The 18,766-nt window shown below is 42.4% G+C and overlaps 1 protein-coding gene across 3 annotated transcripts in view; it reads right to left on the bottom strand.

The window, feature by feature from the left end:
* Window positions 1-18,766, bottom strand: part of LOC128704153 (methyltransferase-like protein 27) — a 111,157-nt gene that overhangs the window by 30,626 nt on the left and 61,765 nt on the right. For all 3 annotated transcript variants that reach the window (XM_070099018.1, XM_070099019.1, XM_070099017.1), the window contains one exon: window positions 4,780-4,895. In XM_070099018.1, coding sequence (XP_069955119.1) covers window positions 4,780-4,895 — 116 coding nt within the window. The remainder of the gene's footprint in view (window positions 1-4,779; window positions 4,896-18,766) is intronic.

Here is an 18,766-nt window from a genome sequence, read left to right as displayed (position 1 = left end):
ATACACGTCAATGACACAGGTCTATAGTTTAGTGCCTCTTTTCTGTCTCCTTTTTTAAAAATGGGAACTACATTTGCCGTCTTCCATACCTCAGGTAGTTGCCCAGTTTCCAGGGACGTGTTGAAGATTGTGGTAAGTGGCACACACAACATATCTGCTCCCTCTCTAAGGATCCACGGGGAGATGTTGTCCGGTCCCATTGCCTTTGAGGTATCTATGTCCCTTAGCAGTTTCTTCACTTCCTCCTCATCTGTATGTATGTCGTCCAACACTTGTTGGTGTATTCCTTGCTGGTGTCCCCATCTGGTCTGTCCCCCCAGAGTCCTTTCTGACTCTACTGTAAATACTTCCTTAAATCTCGTGTTGAGCTCCTCACATACCTCTTGATCGTTTCTTGTGAGTTCTCCACCTTCTTTCCTCAGCCTTATCACCTGGTCCTTGACTGTTGTCTTCCTCCTAATGTGGCTATACAGCAGTTTCGGGTCAGATTTGACTTTCGATGCTATGTCGTTTTCATACTGTCGCTGGGCCTCCCTCCTTATCTGTGCATACTCGTTTCTGGCTCTTCTACTAATCTCCTTGTTTTCCTGGGTCCTATGCCTCCTGTACCTTTTCCATTCTCTGTTGCACTTAGTTTTTGCCTCCCTACACCTTCGGGTAAACCAAGGACTCGTTTTGGTCTTCCTATTATTTCTGTTTCCCTTGGGAACAAAACTTTCCTCTGCCTCCTTGCACTTTGTTGCCACATATTCCATCATCTCGTTTACTGATTTTCCTACCATTTCTCTGTCCCACTGAACCTCATGCAGGAAGTTTCTCATACCTGTGTAGTCCCCCCTTTTATAGTTTGGCCTGACCCCTTCAGTTCCTGTTACCTTCTCCACTTGTAACTCTACAATATATTCAAAACTCAGCACCACATGATCGCTAGCTCCAAGGGGCCTCTCGTAAGTGATGTCCTCAATGTCTGAACTGCTCAGGGTGAACACAAGATCCAGTCTTGCTGGCTCATCCTCCCCTCTCTCTCTGGTTGTGTCCCTGACATGTTGATGCATGAGGTTTTCAAGTACCACATCCATCATCTTGGCTCTCCATGTTTCGGGACCCCCATGTGGCTCCAGGTTTTCCCAGTCGATCTCCCTGTGGTTGAAATCGCCCATTACCAGTAACTTTGCTCTGCTCGAGTGAGCTCTTCTTGCCACCTCAGCCAGTGTGTCCACCATCACCCTGTTGTTTTCTTCGTACTCCTCTCTTGGCCTCCTGCAGTTCTGTGGTGGGTTATACATCACTCCAATGACTACTTTATGTTCTCCGGACTGAATTGTACCTACAATGTAGTCTCTTTCTCCAATCATGTCCATGCCTTCCATTTCCTCAAATCCCCATCGGTGTTTTATGAGCAGTGCAACCCCTCCTCCCCCTCTACTCCTTCTATCTTTCCTCAGGATCTGATATCCCAGTGTGTGTGTGTGTGTGTGTGTGTTAGTTACCATTTGGTCCTAGGCACATGTCGATTAGACACTAGGCCTGTTGTATGTGCATGCATGTGTATGTATGTGTGTATGTGTGTGTGTGTGTGTGTGTGTGTGTGTGTGTGTGTGTGTGTGTGTGGGTATTAACTTCGTAATATGTAAAATTGTGACTAGTGAATTTATCGAAAAGTGGTTATAAGTTGTAAGTGTTGTGGTGACTTTTTCTGATGAAATAGTTAAAACGAGAAAAACTGTGGGTTATGAGTGAAAATTGTGTCTTGTTAACCTAACTTAGCCCAGCCTATGCTAATCTAAGCTAAACTAAACTAATCTACCCTACCCTAAACTACCCTAATTTAGTCTATCATAAACTAACATAACTTAATAATTTAATCTAATTAGCCCTAAAGAAACTAACCTAATTTAAGCAAGCCTAAAATAATCCCACCTATCCTACCCTAACCTACCCTAAGCTTACCTAAATTGACCTAAACTGACTTAACCTAACCTAAGCAAACTTATGCTGACCTAATCTACCCTTACATAGCAAACCATATCCTAACTTAACCTAACGTAATTTAAACTAACCTAACCTAAGTAACCGAATCTAACCTAACCTAAATTAAGCTTAGGTAACTTTCATTAATATAACCTAAACTAACCTAACTAAGCCTGACCTACCGTAACTTAACCTAAACTAACTTAAAGCATCCTAACCTAAACTAACTTACCTTACTCTAACATAAGCAGCCCGATAAAAGTGAGTATTTACAGTGCTGAAAAAACTAATAGGACCAGGACATACACAAAGCGATATTTATTAAATAATATACACTCTAACAGTTGTGTTGTAGCAAGCATAGAGTAGCGTCATGGTAAGTACGCATTTCTTACAGAATCCCTATATTGTAACTACGTGGTGACTTTATTGCAGCTACATAGTATTTCATAGATGTAACATATATATCATGTAGCAGGTAAACAGTAGACACAGGCACTGGCCTGGAGTCTTACGACTCACTCGCAGTGAGTTCAACCCCACCCGTTCCGTGGTTAGACACGTAGTAATTACACTGTGTAGTAAGTGCACGGTAGTGATGTAAGAGAAACTTAATGGTGAAGAAATAAACATGTAGTAGCTTCATACAAGCCACACAGTAGTCATGTAGTGCTGCATAGTGGCCTAATAGTTGCAACATAGCAATCGGATATTTGTAATCAGATAATTGTAGGCATATAGCATCCACATAGTAGCCTCATAGTAGTCTTATAGTTGTTACAGCAGTCAAACAGGAAGGCTACTGTTAGTAGCCTTCTTGTAGCCACAGAGTAGCTTAACAAAAGTAGAAGCCTCAGTATAGCCATTTAGCAGCCATTTGCTAGCTATGTAACTTATAGCAGATATATTGTAGCTACATAGGAACAACGTATTACCTACTTGAAAGTCACATAATTCTAAATAGCAGCAACGTAGTCACATTATTGCAATGTAGAAGCTACGTAGTAGATATGTAGTAGCCACATAGTATCTATGTAGTAGCCATATTGTTCAAATGTAGTAGTCGCAGTAAATATTTAGTAGCTCTTTAATAACCAGTAGCCAAGTAGTAGCTATCCTGTAACTACATAGTTATTATGTTGCCATAGTAACGATGTTGTAGCGATGCAGTAGGTATATCTAAGGCATGTTCTAGTCACATGGCAATTATACAGTAGCACCTATGTAGAACCAACGGATTAACAATGCTGTAGCACCGTTGTAGATATGTAGCAGAAACACGGTAAATAAGGAGAAGCCATGCGGTAGTTACTTGGTTGTATTGTAGCCTTGTAGCATCTTTATGAAACCTGCGTAATAAGACACATGTGCAGCACTAGGTTATTTTTGTTATTAAGACGTTTCGTTAACCAGTGACTTTTTCATATCAGTACAAAGATTTCATGCTAGACGCACTGGAAGATGAGGTAATCGGTCCCTCAGCTTAGGTGTTCGATTGCTTTCCCTTGCTCAACCTAAAGTAGAGGCTGGGAAATGGAGTCCTGTATACTAAAGCCGTAAGTGAGGAACGGCTGCTGAAAGGAATTGTCAAGGATATGCGAGAGCCATTATTGGAAGTAAGTCATGCTCAAGATTTCAAGCAGTTTTTAGCAACCAGTAAGAAGCCGAACTCTTGTGCATGACCTACTTCCACTAGTGGGTCCCGCCCACCTAAAACGTTGGTTGCAACTACTGCAACTGTCTTACGGATCTAGTAATAGATCCATAGCTCGATCTCTAGCGCACTCAGCTGACACTCTGAGGTCCGGAGTTCGAATCTCCTCCGGTACGGCTGAAAAACATTAGGGACGTGTTTCCATAAGACACCAGCTGTCCCTGTCCCTGTTCACCCACCAGTTTAAAATGGTTATCTGGGTGTTAGTTGACTGGGACAAAACTGACCTAATTTGCCCGAAATGCTCTGCATAACAAGGGGCTTTCTATATAGTAGTATGTCATTGATGTCAGCTAGGCCTGTATACCATGTACATGTACTTGCAGTAAATTAATATATTATTATTATTATTCTTATTATTATTATTATTATTCTTATTATTATTATTATTATTATTATTATTATTGTTAGTGTATGTGTTTTTATCCTCCTGCCTGTTTCAGAATGATCAAGGTAAGTAACTCGACACAGTACATCAAAGCAGGGAGTGAATAAGACTTTACTAACGAGCGTCGGTTGATTGATACTTGAGTGACAATAGGTATGTGTGTTTTACGAATCATCTTGTCGGTATTTTATATCGCTTTCAACATATTTTTCAATATATCTAATATAGTAAGATGTAAGGCTCATTGTGGATCTCCTCTGGGGATATGATTCATAAGATTCCAAAAATTAGATTTCGTCGTTCTTAAAAAAAAAAAATTCCTGGATCATGATCTGATATTACAGTCTGAACATGGAATAATGATCTCCGTGTCCAGTATTCTTACTCTCAGGGATGGTACTTTCTTACCTTCACGGACGGTACCTTCATATAGACCAGTATTCTAATTTTTAGGGACGGTACTTTCTTAATTTTATGAGCTAATGCTCTTTCTTTGAGGGAAAGCGCTTTACTTTGAAGGACAATGAATTCTCCTTGACGGTGTTTTTTTTTTACTGACTAACGTTCATTGCTTGAGGGATGGTGTTCTGTCGTATTCTTATCTTCAGGGATGGTGTTTTATCCCATACCTTGAAGAACGGTATTCTTTCCTCGGACTAATGTTCCAACATTAAAGAACGGTATTTTCTCGGACTAATGTTCTTACCTTGAGGGACGGTGTTCTCTCCAACACCAATGAGCTCCTGATATTTGATTTTATAAATTCCAGAGTCTTTAAGGATGTTCATCATCCCCGTTGAGGGCTCCAGAGCATCCATGTTCCTGGGGAAATGTAACTTATCATTTACCACTTCAAGAAATTTAAAAAAAAAAATCTAAATTATATTTTAAACAAGAAATATTTCGGTAGTTCCCCCCCCCCCAAAAAAAAAAAAAAAAAAACTCAGTGCACGCAAAATGAATAGTGGAGGGTGGTCATAAAATTACATTGCAGCAAAATATAAAAATATGTACGCACACGTATACTCATGTTTGTGCGTTTGAATTGCAGTAAAAATGGACATCTAATATATATGCATGTATTTATGGATTTGTGCGTGCATGAATGCATATTAATTTTTGTAATTACTAATGAATTTTTTTTTTTGGTCGACACCATGCCTAATCCTTCTAGGGTAGGGTAGGTGCCTGAGCCCGAGCCTTTAGCTCACAAGACTGTCATTCCCATTTGCCCCCTTGGGGCGGGGATGGCAGACCAGAGAGGCCTAGCTTGTGGCTAGGCCTGGGGACAGTTGGTCCCAAAGATGAGGAGGTACTTGTGCCTCCTCCCATGGGAGACTTAGGTCTCAGACACTCCCTAAAGAGGGAGCCAAGGCCGGGCCACCACTTGGAAAAGGCCCGGGCCGGGAGAATACCGGCGAATCTTTAATAATAATAATAATAATAAAAAATGAATTTTTTTTGCAATGTTTTCGTGTTTAAATGTATATGCACAAATATATATATATATATATATATATATATATATATATATATATATATATAATATATATATATATATATATATATATATATATATATATATATATATATATATATATATATATATATATATATATATTTATCACACTGGCCGATTCCCACCAAGGCAGGGTGGCCCGAAAAAGAAAAACTTTCACCATCATTCACTCCATCACTGTCTTGCCAGAAGGGTGCTTTACACTACAGTTTTTAAACTGCAACATTAACACCCCTCCTTCAGAGTGCAGGCACTGTACTTCCCATCTCCAGGACTCAAGTCCGGCCTGCCGGTTTCCCTAAACCCCTTCATAAATGTTACTTTGCTCACACTCCAACAGCACGTCAAGTATTAAAAACCATTTGTCTCCATTCACTCCTATCAAACACGCTCACGCATGCCTGCTGGAAGTCCAAGCCCCTCGCACACAAAACCTCCTTTACCCCCTCCCTCCAACCTTTCCTAGGCCGACCCATACCCCGCCTTCCTTCCACTACAGACTGATACACTCTTGAAGTCATTCTGTTTCGCTCCATTCTCTCTACATGTCCGAACCACCTCAACAACCCTTCCTCAGTCCAAACTACGAATTCTCTGCATTATATTCACACCACACATTGCCCTCAGACATGACATCTCCACTGCCTCCAGCCTTCTTCTCGCTGCAACATTCATCACCCATGCTTCACACCCATATAAAAGCGTTGGAAAAACTATATACTCTCATACATTCCCCTCTTTGCCTCCAAGGACAAAGTTCTTTGTCTCCACAGACTCCTAAGTGCACCACTCACTCTTTTCCCCTCATCAATTCTATGATTCACCTCATCTTTCATAGACCCATCCGCTGACACGTCCACTCCCAAATATCTGAATACATTCACCTCCTCCATACTCTCTCCCTCCAATCTGATATTCAATCTTTCATCACCTAATCTTTTTGTTATCCTCATAACCTTACTCTTTCCTTATTCACCTTTAATTTTCTTCTTTTGCACACCCTACCAAATTCATCCACCAATCTCTGCAACTTCTCTTCAGAGTCTCCCAAGAGCACAGTGTCATCAGCAAAGAGCAGCTGTGACAACTCCCACTTTGTGTGTGATTCTTCATCTGTTAACTCCACGCCTCTTGCCAAGACCCTCGCATTTACTTCTCTTACAACCCCATCTATAAATATATTAAACAACCACGGTGACATCACACATCCTTGTCTAAGGCCTACTTTTACTGGGAAATAATTTCCCTCTTTCCTACATACTCTAACTTGAGCCTAACTATCCTCGTAAAAACTCTTCACTGCTTTCAGTAACCTACCTCCTACACCATACACTTGCAACATCTGCCACATTGCCCCCCTATCCACCCTGTCATACGCCTTTTCCAAATCCATAAATGCCACAAAGACCTCTTTAGCCTTATCTAAATACTGTTCACTTATATGTTTCACTGTAAACACCTGGTCCACACACCCCCTACCTTACCTAAAGCCTCCTTGTTCATCTGCTATCCTATTCTCCGTCTTACTCTTAATTCTTTCAATAATAACTCTACCATACACTTTACCAGGTATACTCAGCAGACTTATCCCCCTATAATTTTTGCACTCTCTTTTATCCCCTTTGCCTTTATACAAAGGAACTATGCATGCTCTCTGCCAATCCCTAGGTACCTTACCCTCTTCCAAAACTATATCCCCACCTGCTTTTAACATTTCTATCTTTATCCCATCAATCCCGGCTGCCTTACCCCCTTTCATTTTACCTACTGCCTCACGAACTTCCCCCACACTCACAACTGGCTCTTCCTCACTCCTACAAGATGTTATTCCTCCTTGTCCTATACACGAAATCACAGCTTCCCTATCTTCATCAACATTTAACAATTCCTCAAAATATTCCCTCCATCTTCCCAATACCTCTAACTCTCCATTTAATAACTCGCGTCTCCTATTTTTAACTGACAAATCCATTTGTTCTCTAGGCTTTCTAAACTTGTTAATCTCACTCCAAAACTTTTTCTTATTTTCAACAAAATTTGCTGAAAACATCTCACCCACTCTCTCATTTGCTCTCTTTTTACATTGCTTCACCACTCTCTTAACCTCTCTCTTTTTCTCCATATACTCTTCTCTCCTTGCATCACTTCTACTTTGTAAAAACTTCTCATAAGCTAACTTTTTCTCCCTTACTACTCTCTTTACATCATCATTCCACCAATCGCTCCTCTTCTCTTCCGCTCCCACTTTCCTGTAACCACAAACTTCTGCTGAACACTCTGACACTACATTTTTAAACCTACCCCAAACCTCTTCGACCCCATTGCCTATGCTCTCATTAGCTCATCTATCCTCCAATAGCTGTTTATATCTTACCCTAACTGCCTCCTCTTTTAGTTTATAAACCTTCACCTCTCTCTTCCCTGATGCTTCTATTCTCCTTGTATCCCATCTACCTTTTACTCTCAGTGTAGCTACAACTAGAAAGTGATCTGATATATCTGTGGCCCCTCTATAAACATGTACATCCTGAAGTCTACTCAACAGTCTTTTATCTACCAATACATAATCCAACAAACTATTGTCATTTCGCCCTACATCATATCTTGTATACTTATTTATCCTCTTTTTCTTAAAATATGTATTACCTATAACTAAACCCCTTTCTATACAAAGTTCAGTCAAAGGGCTCCCATTATCATTTACACCTGGCACCCCAAACTTACCTACCACACCCTCTCTAAAAGTTTCTCCTACTTTAGCATTCAGGTCCCCTACCACAATCACTCTCTCACTTGGTTCAAAGGCTCCTATACATTCACTTAACATCTCCCAAAATCTCTCTCTCTCCTCTGCATTCCTCTCTTCTCCAGGTGCATACACGCTTATTATAACCCACTTCTCGCATCCAACCTTTACTTTAATCCACATAATTTTTGAATTTACACATTCATATTCTCTTTTTTCCTTCCATAACTGATCATTCAACATTACTGCTACCCCTTCCTTTGCTCTAACTCTCTCAGATACTCCAGATTTAATCCCATTTATTTCCCCCCACTGAAACTCCCCTACCCCCTTCAGCTTTGTTTCGCTTAGGGCCAGGACATCCAACTTCTTTTCATTCATAACATCAGCAATCATCTGTTTCTTGTCATCCGCACTACATCCACGCACATTTAAGCATCCCAGTTTTATAAAGTTTTTCTTCTTCTCTTTTTTAGTAAATGTCTACAGGAGAAGGGGTTACTAGCCCATTGCTCCCGGCATTTTAGTCGCCTCATACGACACGCATGGCTTACGGAGGAAAGATTCTTTTCCACTTCCCCATGGACAATAGAAGAAATAAAGAAGAACAAGAGCTATTTAGAAAAAGGAGAAAAACCTAGATGTATGTATATATATATGCATGTGCGTGTCTGTGAAGTGTGACCAAAGTGTAAGTAGGAGTAGCAAGATATCCCTGTTATCTAGCGTGTTTATGAGACAGAAAAAGAAACCAGCATATATATGTGTATATATATATATATATATATATATATATATATATATATATATATATATATATATATATATATATATATATATATATATATATATATATATATATATATATATATATATATATGAGGTCGTGCCGAATTGGCAAAACTGGTCAATTAGCAAGAACTCATTTAAAATTTAGTCCTTTCTAAAATTTTCTTTTATACGTTTAAAGATGTATTTTTTTCATTTATATCAATGTAAAAGTTAATAATTTAGTACCAAAAGATCCTTAGAAAACTTACCTAACCTTATTAAAACAAGTGCAATTTAATTTAGTCAAATCCAGCTAAATGTATTTTAGATAAGTTTACAATAATTTAATAATAAACAAACGCAATTAAATATATTTTTTTTTCGTTAGAAAGAGAATGATTTTTGCGAAATTATTGCATACACAAATTTTCGCTTGCCTTATTCGGCAAGAAGAGCATTGCTATTTAAGCCAAAATCGCAAGTTTTACCTATTCGGCACGACACACACACACACACACGCACACACACACACACACACACACATACAAACACACACACACACACACATACACACACGCAGAGGCGCTATGTGTACCCCTAACAACAATATTCAATACATCTATCGAAACAGGGAGATTGCCTAAGGCATGGAAGACAGCAAATGTAGTCCCAATCTTTAAAAAAGGAGACAGACATGAAGCATTAAACTACAGACCAGTGTCACTGACATGTATAGTATGCAAAATCATGGAGAAGATTATCAGGAGAAGAGTGGTGGAACACCTAGAAAGGAACGATCTCATCAACAGCAGCCAACATGGTTTCAGGGACGGGAAATCCTGTGTCACAAACCTACTGGAGTTCTATGACATGGTGACAGCAGTAAGACAAGAGAGAGAGGGGTGGGTGGATTGCATTTTCTTGGACTGCAAGAAGGCGTTTGACACAGTTCCACACAAGAGATTGGTGCAAAAACTGGAGGACCAAGCAGGGATAACAGGGAAGGCACTACAATGGATCAGGGAATACATGTCAGGAAGACAGCAGCGAGTCATGGTACGTGGCGAGGTGTCAGAGTGGGCACCTGTGACCAGCGGGGTCCCGCAGGGGTCAGTCCTAGGACCAGTGCTGTTTCTGGTATTTGTGAACGACATGACGGAAGGAATAGACTCTGAGGTGTCCCTGTTTGCAGATGACGTGAAGTTGATGAGAAGAATTCACTCGACCGAAGACCAGGCAGAACTACAAAGGGATCTGGACAGGCTGCAGACCTGGTCCAGCAATTGGCTCCTGGAGTTCAATCCCACCAAGTGCAAAGTCATGAAGATTGGGGATGGGCAAAGAAGACCGCAGACGGAGTACAGTCTAGGGGGTCAGAGACTACAAACCTCACTCAAGGAAAAAGATCTTGGGGTGAGTATAACACCAGGCACATCTCCTGAAGCGCACATCAACCAAATAACTGCTGCAGCATATGGGCGCCTAGCAAACCTCAGAACAGCATTCCGACATCTTAATAAGGAATCATTCAGGACCCTGTACACCGTGTACGTTAGGCCCATATTGGAGTATGCGGCACCAGTTTGGAACCCACACCTAGCCAAGCACGTGAAGAAACTAGAGAAAGTGCAAAGGTTTGCAACAAGACTAGTCCCAGAGCTAAGAGGTATGTCCTACGAGGAGAGGTTAAGGGAAATCAACCTGACGACACTGGAGGACAGGAGAGATAGGGGGACATGATAACGACATACAAAATACTGAGAGGAATTGACAAGGTGGACAAAGACAGGATGTTGCAGAGATTGGACACAGTAACAAGGGGACACAATTGGAAGTTGAAGACACAGATGAATCACAGGGATGTTAGGAAGTATTTCTTCAGCCACAGAGTAGTCAGGAAGTGGAATAGTTTGGGAAGCGATGTAGTGGAGGCAGGATCCATACATAGCTTTAAGCAGAGGTATGATAAAGCTCACGGTTCAGGGAGAGTGACCTAGTAGCGACCAGTGAAGAGGCGGGGCCAGGAGCTCGGACTCGACCCCTGCAACCTCAAGTAGGTGAATACTTGGTGAGTACACACACACACACACACACACACACACACACACGCTATGTGTACCCCTAACAACAATATTCAATACATCTATCGAAACAGGGAGATTGCCTGAGGCATGGAAGACAGCAAATGTAGTCCCAATCTTTAAAAAAGGAGACAGACATGAAGCATTAAACTACAGACCAGTGTCACTGACATGTATAGTATGCAAAATCATGGACAAGATTATCAGGAGAAGAGTGGTGGAACACCTAGAAAGGAACGATCTCATCAACAGCAGCCAACATGGTTTCAGGGACGGGAAATCCTGTGTCACAAACCTACTGGAGTTCTATGACATGGTGACAGCAGTAAGACAAGAGAGAGAGGGGTGGGTGGATTGCATTTTCTTGAACTGCAAGAAGGCGTTTGACACAGTTCCACACAAGAGATTGGTGCAAAAACTGGAGGACCAAGCAGGGATAACAGGGAAAGCACTACAATGGATCAGGGAATACTTGTCAGGAAGACAGCAGCGAGTCATGGTACGTGGCGAGGTGTCAGAGTGGGCACCTGTGACCAGCGGGGTCCCGCAGGGGTCAGTCCTAGGACCAGTGCTGTTTCTGGTATTTGTGAACGACATGCCGGAAGGAATAGACTCTGAGGTGTCCCTGTTTGCAGATGACGTGAAGTTGATGAGAAGAATTCACTCGATCGAAGACCAGGCAGAACTACAAAGGGATCTGGACAGGCTGCAGACCTGGTCCAGCAATTGGCTCCTGGAGTTCAATCCCACCAAGTGCAAAGTCATGAAGATTGGGGAAGGGCAAAGAAGGCCGCAGATGGAGTACAGTCTAGGGGGTCAGAGACTACAAACCTCACTCAAGGAAAAAGATCTTGGGGTGAGTATAAAACCAGGCACATCTCCTGAAGCGCACATCAACCAAATAACTGCTGCAGCATATGGGCGCCTAGCAAACCTCAGAACAGCATTCCGACATCTTAACAAGGAATCATTTAGGACCCTGTACACCGTGTACGTTAGGCCCATATTGGAGTATGCGGCACCAGTTTGGAACCCACACCTAGCCAAGCACGTGAAGAAACTAGAGAAAGTGCAAAGGTTTGCAACAAGACTAGTCCCAGAGCTAAGAGGTATGTCCTACGAGGAGAGGTTAAGGGAAATCAACCTGACGACACTGGAGGACAGGAGAGATAGGGGGGACATGATAACGACATACAAAATACTGAGAGGAATTGACAAGGTGGACAAAGACAGGATGTTCCAGAGATTGGACACAGTAACAAGGGGACACAGTTGGAAGCTGAAGACACAGATGAATCACAGGGATGTTAGGAAGTATTTCTTCAGCCACAGAGTAGTCAGTAAGTGGAATAGTTTGGGAAGCGATGTAGTGGAGGCAGGATCCATACATAGCTTTAAGCAGAGGTATGATAAAGCTCACGGCTCAGGGAGAGTGACCTAGTAGCGATCAGTGAAGAAACGGGGCCAGGAGCTCGGACTCGACCCCCGCAACCTCAACTAGGTGAGTACAACTAGGTGAGTACACACACATACACACACATACACACACACACGCACACACACACACACATTTATTTATTTATTTATTTGGAGGTATCACCTCTTTAACTGGACTAGGGACCCTCATCCTCAGAGAAAGTAATAAAGACAAAATACATTAACAAAAATACTGTTTGGAATAGAGCAATATAAATAACATCTCAGAGCCTACATCTTGAATACTTCGTCTAGCTCCTTGATGGTGGGCTGCGTGCCCAGAATGCTGCAGGAATTTTCCTTCTGGATCGCAACACTGAGTCTCTGGAAAGAGGAAGCTGGCCACTCTGTCATCTTTAGTTTCTATAACGAGCTTTTCACCCACCTCTTTGAGGAACTTTAGAGCACACTTGCCACATGCTCCAAGGGTCTCTGACCCTACTGGGATGATGTTATAGCATATTTGTGGATCTTGTGGGTCTCCTTGTAGCTGGCGGCTCAACCCCCTTCAGGGGGTATGGAAAGTAGGTGTGTGCCAAAGAGGGGACACAGGTGTAGTCCCATTCATCCGGAGAACAGGCTGTGGTGAGACTTCTCTTTATGATGTCGTTGACCTCCTCATGTCTAGAATACTTCCCTTCTGATGTATGACACACGAGACCATGAAGTCCGAATTGATCAGCCGAAGCACTGCTACAAATACACCTATGTTCAGTAAATATTGGAGTGGCTAATTGAAGAGCATAACCAATCTGAATGACCTGTGGGTAGAGTCGAGTGCCCAGGGAGGAACTGTGGACAGCTAAAAAGAAATCTCCTGAATGTGGTGACTTCACCACTAGGAGATGAGCTTTCTCCTTTCCTGAAGCGTTGGTGAGCTTTGTGTTGGCAATTTTTTCCTTTATCGGTTTCTCCCAGTGGGACTGTTTGTACTCTATGGGAGGAACAGGTCTGTTTGAAGGAACTACAAGGATGTCCCACAGCATGGCTGCTTCAATGAGCCTGGGGTCTAGAGATCCTACCGCACCTCTCAAGTATTCGGAGACAATCTCTTTGACTAGTCTACTGGAAGCCAAGGGGTACCTGCGTTGCCTTGCGCACCCCTATACCTCCCAGTCGCACTGGAAAAGTTGCTTGATTCCATTACTGGTCTTCCAGTGAGAGATTCAGTGCCTTCTTAAAGACTGATCTCAGGAGTGAGTCATTTGTTGAGTGCTGGGTTGTCATAGAAGGGTGTGCACCTCATGAAGTAAGCGAGTCTTGGCAGAGAAAGACACCTTGTGAGGAGATACAGGATATCATGGGAATCAAGTGTTATGCAGGGTTCTGCATGACATTGTAATGTACATATAGTGGAGAAGTGTGCCATAATAGTATGAATGTTATAATTGTAAAGAATAATTTTATAATTCATAATGTGCTTTTGGGGGTAATGTAAAGTAGGTTAAACTATAATTATAAAGAAATCCTGCTAGGGATTTATTTTCCAACTATGTTTGGGTACGCTGGGTAAGCGTGGCTTGGGGCAGTCACGTGGAGTCAGCATGGTGTGGAGGCTGGCGTCGGAGATAGCCCCGGGTGGCCTGTTTATGCTTGAAAAGTATGTAACTTTTACCTTTGCCCTTAGACAAGGTTCAAGTCCCCAGCTATCCCACATTTCTGCGTAACATGGGGGCCTGTCCGGGAGAATTATCAAATTTTAGGTGGTAATTCAAATTTGCAACCTGGGAATTCAATAATCATTCTTTACTGGGTTGGTCAGAGGAAGCATTCACTAAAACACTCACACTAAAATAATAATTTACCTTTGTTTGCAATATTGCTGGTTTTTAGGGTGTTATTTTTAACTAAAACCCTGTGCATAATTTAACTTTGTGTGCAACTTTGCTAGTTTTTAGGGTGTTATTATTGACTAACACCCTGTGAATAATTTACCTTTGTGTGCAATGTTTCTGCTTTTTAGGGTGTTATTATTAACTAATACTCTGTGAATAATTTACCTTTCTGTGCCATATTGCTGATTTTTAGGGTGTTATTAATACCTGATAGCTTGTGCATAATTTACCCTTGCAGGTACAATCTTGCTGATTTTTTGGGGGTTATGTTTACCTAAATTTCTGGGAATAATTTTCCTTTGCAGGTGCAGTAACTCCATTTTTTCTGCCAGGGTTTTCTTTTAGTGTGCAATTCTGTTTAATTTTGGGGAGTCACATGACAATCACTCCTTGTGAATATACTACTAGAGTGTATGTACTTTGCTGCGTGCTTTATTATTTTATACCAGTAAGTTCTGTGGCTGATAGCAAAATTTGGTGCTATTATTTCCCAAAATGGCAGGCACTAGTGAAAATTCTGGGGATGTCATGCATTTGGAAGGTGACATTGAATCAAATTTCCATGTTAGGGACATTGATAAGGAAGTAGTAATTTTACAAATGAAATTAGCCCTAGTTGCGGAAGAAAAGGAACGGTTAAGGATTGAGCGTACAAAGATCCAGGAACAGAGAGCCTTAGAGGAGCTTAGGGCTCAAGAAAGAGCTAAAGAGAGGCAGCTTGCTTCTCGCCCAGACACAGATACGAGGGTAGATGTTTTTCATTTGGATAAAGCCATAAAATTTGTGCCCAAATTCCTAGAGAAAGACCCAGACCAGTTTTTTCTGTTATTTGAAAGTACGGCCAAATCCCAAGTTTGGCCGGAAAAGGAATGGGCGACATTAGCGAGAACCCAATTAGTTGGTAAAGGGTTACAGGCCATTAGTTCTTTAGAAGGATCGGCCTTTTCTGATTATCATAAACTAAAAGAGATAGTTTCACTGGCTTATTAAATGTTGCCGGCAGAAGTTTAGAGGACTAAAGTTTCAAGCAGGGCAGTCTTTGGTGGAATATGGTAAGGAGATGTCACTTTTAAATAGGTGGTGTCGCTCAAAGGGGGTGGTAGGCAATTACCACCTTAATTTTGTTAGAGGATCTTTTGAGAAATGTTCCTCCGGACCTTAAGGTATATCTTGAGGAGAAGGATCTTGATGATTTTAATAATGCTTCAGAGCTGGGTGACAGATTCTTAGCTAACCAAAAGATTGTTAGTAGTTACCACCCCCCACATACTAATAATGATAAGTTTTCTCCATCTACAAACAGGAGTAAGAAATTTCAGAAGTTTAAGTCACCCATTTACCAGCTTAATAACAACCAGAGTTTTAATAAGCCTAATTTTCCAGTACCTACCTAAGAAGGTTTTAAGTCAGTTGTCACAGGTCCAGGACTACCGGGGACAGGTAGAAAGAGTCCAGTTCCCCAAGGTCATGGGCCCCAGCCTATGTCAAGTATGCAGGAGGCTTTTAAACCTTATCACTGTACATATTGCAAAAACAGGGCCACCTGCAGCCATATTGTCGAAAGATGCTTAGGGACCAGGCTGCAGCAGATGCTTCTCCAGTAAGTACACCGGTTACACATGACGTTGCTTGCATTGCAGTCTTGCCCCAAGGTATCCAAAGAAGACCAGCTGTCTTAGACCCTCGGATGAAGGTCTCTTCAAGTAAGTCTACTGTGGCCTTACACCAAAATGAAGGTAGGGTCACGGGTGTTATGTCTTTGAGGGACACTTTTAGCACATACACCTTGCTTCGCAGGGGTGTATTGCCAGTGTCGGATGACACCTACACCGGATTGGACATTTTTCTTAAAGGGGTTACTGGAGTCCCTGTCAGGACTCCAGTGCACAGGTTATGGGTAGAGTCTGCATACGAGTCTGGGTACCTACCTGTAGGTATTGCAGAAGATATACCTTTTGCAGGAGTTGACCTTCTACTAGGCAACAATGTTGTGGGACTCCTGGAAAGTGAGGAATGTTTGGTTTTGCAGGACCCTGCTTTACAAGGTGGTGTGAGGGAAAAGTTCAATAGATAGGAGTAGTGATATAGTAACAATAGTTTCATTGCCGGCTACTAGTTAAGGTAGGGTAATTCAAGCTCCCGTTTTTCCCGCCTTTTTTCCCCCTCCCTGAAAATGATAGTTTGACTGCCGGCTGCTTGTTAAGGTAGGGTCAGTCTAGCTCCCACTATCCCTTCCCCTCCCTCTTCCTCCCCCCCCGAAAGGTGACGTGTGGGGCTCTGGTCAAACAGTAAATCACTCGACTCACAGCTCCCAACACTACTGTAAGTACATGCCTGCCTTGTATTCTAGTGGATTTATTGGTTAAAAAACTTCACTTTTGACCAATAATAAACTTAGTCCTTTCAGTCTTGCTCTAGGTTGACTGTTGTAATAATCACCACGTCTTTTGAGTATCGTACTTGCCATGGAGAGTGATTATTTAAGCAGTGGGTAACCTGGCTATCTTTTCAGCTTGGATGACAGTGAGGGTCACCTGTCAATCAACGAGAAGAACAGGAGACGGACTAACGTCCTGGAGACGTCCCATTTTGGATTGAATTACCTGTGCACCTGTATGAAATTGCAGGACGTAACCCCACATCATTGCAGCGGTAAAGAACCTGCTTTCCTGTCATCGGGATACTACTCGAGGCTCTATCTACTGTGAAGAACTAGCCAGTGGGTCGTAACCAACACCTGCGACCCCCCCCCATCAACAACAGGATGAGCCAGCAAGACTGGATCTTGTGTTCACCCTGAGCAGTTCAGACATTGAGGACATCACTTACGAGAGGCCCCTTGGAGCTAGCGATCATGTGGTTCTGAGTTTTGACTATAAATAGAGTTACAAGTGGAGAAGGTAACAGGAACTGAAGGGGACAGGCCAAACTATAAAAGGGGGGACTACACAGGTATGAGAAACTTCCTGCAGGAGGTTCAGTGGGACAGAGAAATGGTAGGAAAATCAGTAAACGAGATGATGGAATATGTGGCAACAAAGTGCAAGGAGGCAGAGGAAAGTTTTGTTCCCAAGGGAAACAGAAATAATAGGAAGACCAAAACGAGTCCTTGGTTTACCCGAAGGTGTAGGGAGGCAAAAACTAAGTGCAACAGAGAATGGAAAAGGTACAGGAGGCATAGGACCCAGGAAAACAAGGAGATTAGTAGAAGAGCCAGAAACGAGTATGCACAGATAAGGAGGGAGGCCCAGCGACAGTATGAAAACGACATAGCATCGAAAGTCAAATCTGACCCGAAACTGCTGTATAGCCACATTAGGAGGAAGACAACAGTCAAGGACCAGGTGATAAGGCTGAGGAAAGAAGGTGGAGAACTCACAAGAAACGATCAAGAGGTATGTGAGGAGCTCAACACGAGATTTAAGGAAGTATTCACAGTAGAGACAGGAAGGACTCTGGGGGGACAGACCAGATGGGGACACCAGCAAGGAATACACCAACAAGTGTTGGACGACATACATACAGATGAGGAGGAGGAGGTGAAGAAACTGCTAAGGGACATCGATACCTCAAAGGCAATGGGACCGGACAACATCTCCCCGTGGGTCCTTAAAGAGGGAGCAGATATGTTGTGCGTGCCACTTACCACAATCTTCAACACATCCCTGGAAACTGGGCAACTACCTGAGGTATGGAAGACGGCAAATGTAGTTCCCATTTTTAAAAAAGGAGACAGAAAAGAGGCACTAAACTATAGACCTGTGTCATTGACGTGTATAGTATGCAAAATTATGGAAAAGATTATCAGGAGGAGAGTGGTGGAGCACCTGGAACGGAACAGGAGTATAAATGCCAACCAGCACGGATTCACGGAAGGCAAATCCTGTGTCACAAACCTTCTGGAGCTTTATGATAAAATAACAGAAGTAAGACAAGAGAGAGAGGGGTGGGTTGATTGCATCTTCTTGGACTGCAAGAAGGCCTTTGACACAGTTCCTCACAAGAGATTAGTGCAGAAGCTAGAGCATCAGGCGCATATAACAGGAAGGGCACTGCAATGGATCAGAGAATACCTGACAGGGAGGCAACAACGAGTCATGGTACGTAATGATGTATCACAGTGGGCACCTGTGACGAGCGGGGTCCCACAGGGGTCGGTCCTAGGACCAGTGCTATTTTTGGTATATGTGAACGACATGACGGAAGGGTTAGACTCAGAAGTGTCCCTGTTTGCAGATGATGTGAAGTTAATGAGGAGAATTAAA

The sequence above is a fragment of the Cherax quadricarinatus genome, chromosome 66 (genome assembly GCF_038502225.1).
Source record: "Cherax quadricarinatus isolate ZL_2023a chromosome 66, ASM3850222v1, whole genome shotgun sequence".
NCBI lineage: Eukaryota > Metazoa > Arthropoda > Malacostraca > Decapoda > Parastacidae > Cherax > Cherax quadricarinatus.
The sequence above is the reverse complement of the archived record's forward strand: the minus strand, read 5'-3'. Positions and strand labels throughout refer to the sequence as shown.